This window comes from Neltuma alba, unplaced genomic scaffold (genome assembly GCF_004799145.2).
Source record: "Neltuma alba isolate B1F8T4 unplaced genomic scaffold, ASM479914v2 tig00002628_pilon, whole genome shotgun sequence".
Lineage (NCBI taxonomy): Eukaryota > Viridiplantae > Streptophyta > Magnoliopsida > Fabales > Fabaceae > Neltuma > Neltuma alba.
In genome coordinates this window covers 44,957-49,178 of record NW_021632942.1, presented here as the reverse complement: position 1 = coordinate 49,178, position 4,222 = coordinate 44,957, and the positions used below count along the sequence as shown (strand labels likewise).

Genomic DNA, 4,222 nt, shown 5'->3' with positions numbered 1-4,222 from the left:
ATGATGAGCGTGAAGCAGAGGATCATTCAGATGGCAAGGAAGTGGCAGAAAAGGGCTGCCAGCGGGAGAATTTCGTATCCAGGTGGAAGGGACTCATCCGATCATGATGGGAATGGCTGGGCAGCAAATAAGGGGCACTTCGTAGTATACAGTACGGATCGGAAGCGATTTGTGGTTCCCATAGAATATCTGAGGAGGAAGGTGGTGAAGGAACTGCTGAGATTGTCGGAGGAAGAGTTTGGACTGGCAAGGAATGGACCCATTACGCTGCCAATCGATGGCACCATGTTGGAGTACGTCATGTCGTTAGTGGGAGAACGTGTGCCTGAAGACGTAGAGAAGGCTTTGATCTCTTTCTCTACCATGTCTACGTGCCACGCCCTCCCCTGCTCTCCTCATCATCCTCTTCTCCTCACACGACAACCTACCATCTACGGCTTTTGACGATCTGCTCTAATGTCTTTAAATCAAGTATTCAGAATCATCTTTAATATCGAGTTAACCGTTGTGTCATCTGCTTTTAGGACCCGTTTGGTACGAGAGAAATAGAGGGGAAAATATTTTAACAAGCTGGATTTAAAAAATTAAAAAAGTGAGGTTTAAATCCTTTAATTTATTTTTACTACTCTTTTATGCTACTTATTCTCTTTATTATTAAAATTTTAAAACCCTACTTCTTTAATTTTTTAAATAGAGTTTATTAAAAAAATTTCTTCTTCTCTTTCTTCTATTTTTCTCATATCAAACAGTATCTTACGGTCCTGTAAATCACCAGAAACACAAGAATTAGGCCTTGCGTGTTCCAATCCCATGTCAAACAAACGAGGATCTTATTTCTACACTACAGTTCTATATGTCTTTTGAAATCCTGTCTGAGGGCATGTAGCTTTTTATTCACGCGTGAATCCTGCATGGCCAAGAGATTCAGTGGTGCACTGTCTTCTGCTCCCTACTTTATTAAAGAAACATTCAATCCTTAGCTTGGCCCTCCTGAGTTGCAACGCCATTTTTGATTTTGAGATGAGAAAGACGGGTGAAAAGGATTTGATGTTTGATTTACGCTACTGATCAATGGTCAGTGATCATGAGGTGCACATTATTGATGACAACCACCACTCCACTAGAGTTCCCACCACGTACACCCCTATATTTCAACCGCGCTATGAAATAAATCATTGAGGAGAGATAGGAAATTGGACGCCGTGCTTCAGAAGTTGTTTGTTATGAGTTGTGCAATACACGAGGATGTGAACAAATGTGAATCTAAAGTTTTGTTGCTGGCCCTCGTGTAAAAGTGGGACGCAAAGCATTTCCAGTCGCACTAATGAACTTATATCCATGTCACCTACCATCACTTTGGATAGTGTTATTGGTTGCTGGCTCGATCAGGGACAACGTAATTTTATTTTAATTGAAGGGTCAAGTGCTAATGGCTTAAATTACAATTACAAGTACAATCAAACACCGAACTCCTCATTTATAGATCAGAGGAAGCCTTAATTTTATATAATTAAATCACAAGGCCATTGGCAAAAGCAATGCCTTTTACACATCCAACCCAAACACGACGGCACAGAATGGAAGTCCTTTCCCCCGGACCGAGCTTGAGTATTGCGTTAGGCACTTCATGGAACACATCCATGATGAAAACAAATGAAATAATATCCATTTTTACTAGAACATTGATCAATATGTTGATAGCATAAATTATCTTTCTTGATGACGTGATGATCACATGCACAAGATCCAGATGGAATATTAAAATCAGACTGGAAAGCAAGCTGATTGCATTTAATTTGGACTCTTTTAATTTACTGACGTACGTCATCAAGACCAGGCTAGTCAAATGTATGAAACTTCCTTTTGGAAAAGAAAATATTTTTAATGTTCAAGAGTACGAGATATTCTGGAAGGAGAGTGATTTTTTTCAAAAAGACCAGGTTGTATTGTATTGTATGTGGATAATTACTGGTGAGAGGAAAACATGCAACTGAAAATAGAGCTAGTACATGCAGCTGCTGGCGATGGAAGGCGGAGGGTCATGAGGGGCAGTGATCTGAATTAATTAGTTGTTTGGATTTGGATATTTTAATGCCAGTATTGGGAATTGGTGCGCACCCAATTCCTAACACACGTCACCTCCACTTCCCAGCATTTTCTCTCGTTCATTTCCTCTCATTTCAATCATTACTTGAAATTTGGAAATTAGTGTTCCCCTACCTCCTTCTTTCCTTTCTCTCTTGATTTCTCTAATGAAATGGAAGAGGCGTCATCAACTTAATTGGCTCCTTAGCTTGTTAGAATTTTAATCTATATATATGGTCGTTCGTTATATATATATATATATATATATATATTGACGCTATTGAGCCAAATGAATTACATACTAGTTAGTTCATTCATGAAGCCTGTGCCAGTAATTCTATTCTTCTCAACCCATAACGTACTCTATATATGCATCTACATGTTAATTAATTAATCCAACAACATATAATCATGTGACTCCATAGTGGAACCTTTGTGTAAGTTACGTTGTCGGTCATGTATGGTCTAGAAAAAGAGAGATCAGATATATCCCCATAAAGTGCACCACTTGTAGAAATGAAAATGTCATTCACTACTTCTCTAAGAAAGGGACGGCTCTGATGTCCAATTTGGGGCTTTGAGGCAGTGGCCACAATGCAGCTTCCACTAATTCCACCCCCATGACTGTGAATCCCATTCTTCGTATATTTGTTCCAATTTTATATGACATACGCTTAAAATTTTACGACTAGCTAGCTTTAATTATTTTCCAAGTGAGTATATTGAGAAGGAAGAAAAATCGCTTATGATGCAGTCCGGTGGGCTGTCAAACTTGGGGGGCTGTGAAAGACTCGGAAATTAAAGTTGGGTAAATTATAGTGAAACAAAATGAGAGGGGAAAAAAACAAGGATTTTTAGTATGGATGTGTATACTTAGAGGAAGACGAAGTCGTGGTAAACTAAAATCACAACAAATTAAGCCAAGACCTCAGAAGTCATTCCAACAAACAGAGATCATAAATGCAAGCGACAAAAGACAAAAGAACGTTAAGTGATTCATTGATTATATTGACATTGTTGCTTGGGCGTTGCACAGCACATCACATTATTTATAACAAGTTGTGTTGTTATTTTAATAAATTGCACATTTAAAATTGTTACATCACTGTATGTTTACACAATAAGAACGTACAACAACAATAAACAAGGTATGGACCGTGTGGCAGAAGTCTAGAGGAAAGGAGGGCGAAGAATTTTAATGTTGGGGGAAATTGTGAAGCAAGTTCTCAATTCCCATCGCAAGTTCATACGCTCCCCGCCCCACCCCGGGTTAAGGTTGTATTACCACCCCTACCTACCTACGTCTTTAATTTCCCTTTTTCAGATTTTCCTCCTTTCTTTTATCCTCATGCGACACATGCTTCCTCCTATATCAAAGCACATTCCTATCTTTTTCTTTTTAAAAGGATGCCAACATACTTATTTTTTAAGAAAAGATTGCCTTATCTATTTCTCAAAATTAAACGCGCATGCATGGTCATTAAAAAAAAAAAGAGCGGCATTATTGTTTATAATTTATAAACAGTCTGTCTATTATAAATTTTATTCGGCAATATTAAAATATTGAGAGAGAAGAAAGTGGCATGAAGGAAATGAAATATAACATGTAGTGGTGAGGTAAGAAACAATAAAATAAATTATTGAAAGAGCTGGCCATAACAAACTAGGGAATCGATTTTGGTGCTCATCATTTTGATGAGTATTTTAAACTCACCAAATCTGAACGATCTATATCTGGTTTGAACTGTCTACATTTAAAATTTTTAATTGATTAGTTTAAATAAAAAAACTATTTTTTTTTAAAAAATAGTTAAGAGGTTATCTTTGTTTTACATTTCATTCATATTAAAATAATTATTTTGAATAAATAAAAATAAAAAAATAAATTCTGACTATTCAAATGAGATATAAATGATTCAGATCCGATGAGTTTAAAATGATGAGTTTAAAATGCAGTGAGATTGGTTTCTAACAAACTAGCTGTGGGTACGGGGTTTATACGACGTCAGTAGGTGACATCAAACCAATGATGTCATGACTCCTGTAGATGGCCATCGGAGGTGTATATAGGAATGGGGGGAAGGGCTTGACTCACTACACAACTCATTTGTTAAACTTTGGCCGTTAACTGATTCCC

General features: G+C 37.3%; 1 protein-coding gene across 1 annotated transcript; it reads left to right on the top strand.

Annotated features, from left to right (window-relative positions):
• Nucleotides 1-444, top strand: LOC114734277 (auxin-responsive protein SAUR61-like). The gene has a single exon (XM_028921870.1). It carries the CDS (start codon nucleotides 1-3, stop codon nucleotides 442-444), a length of 444 nt encoding a protein of 147 aa, XP_028777703.1.
• Nucleotides 445-4,222: the final 3,778 nt, after the last annotated feature.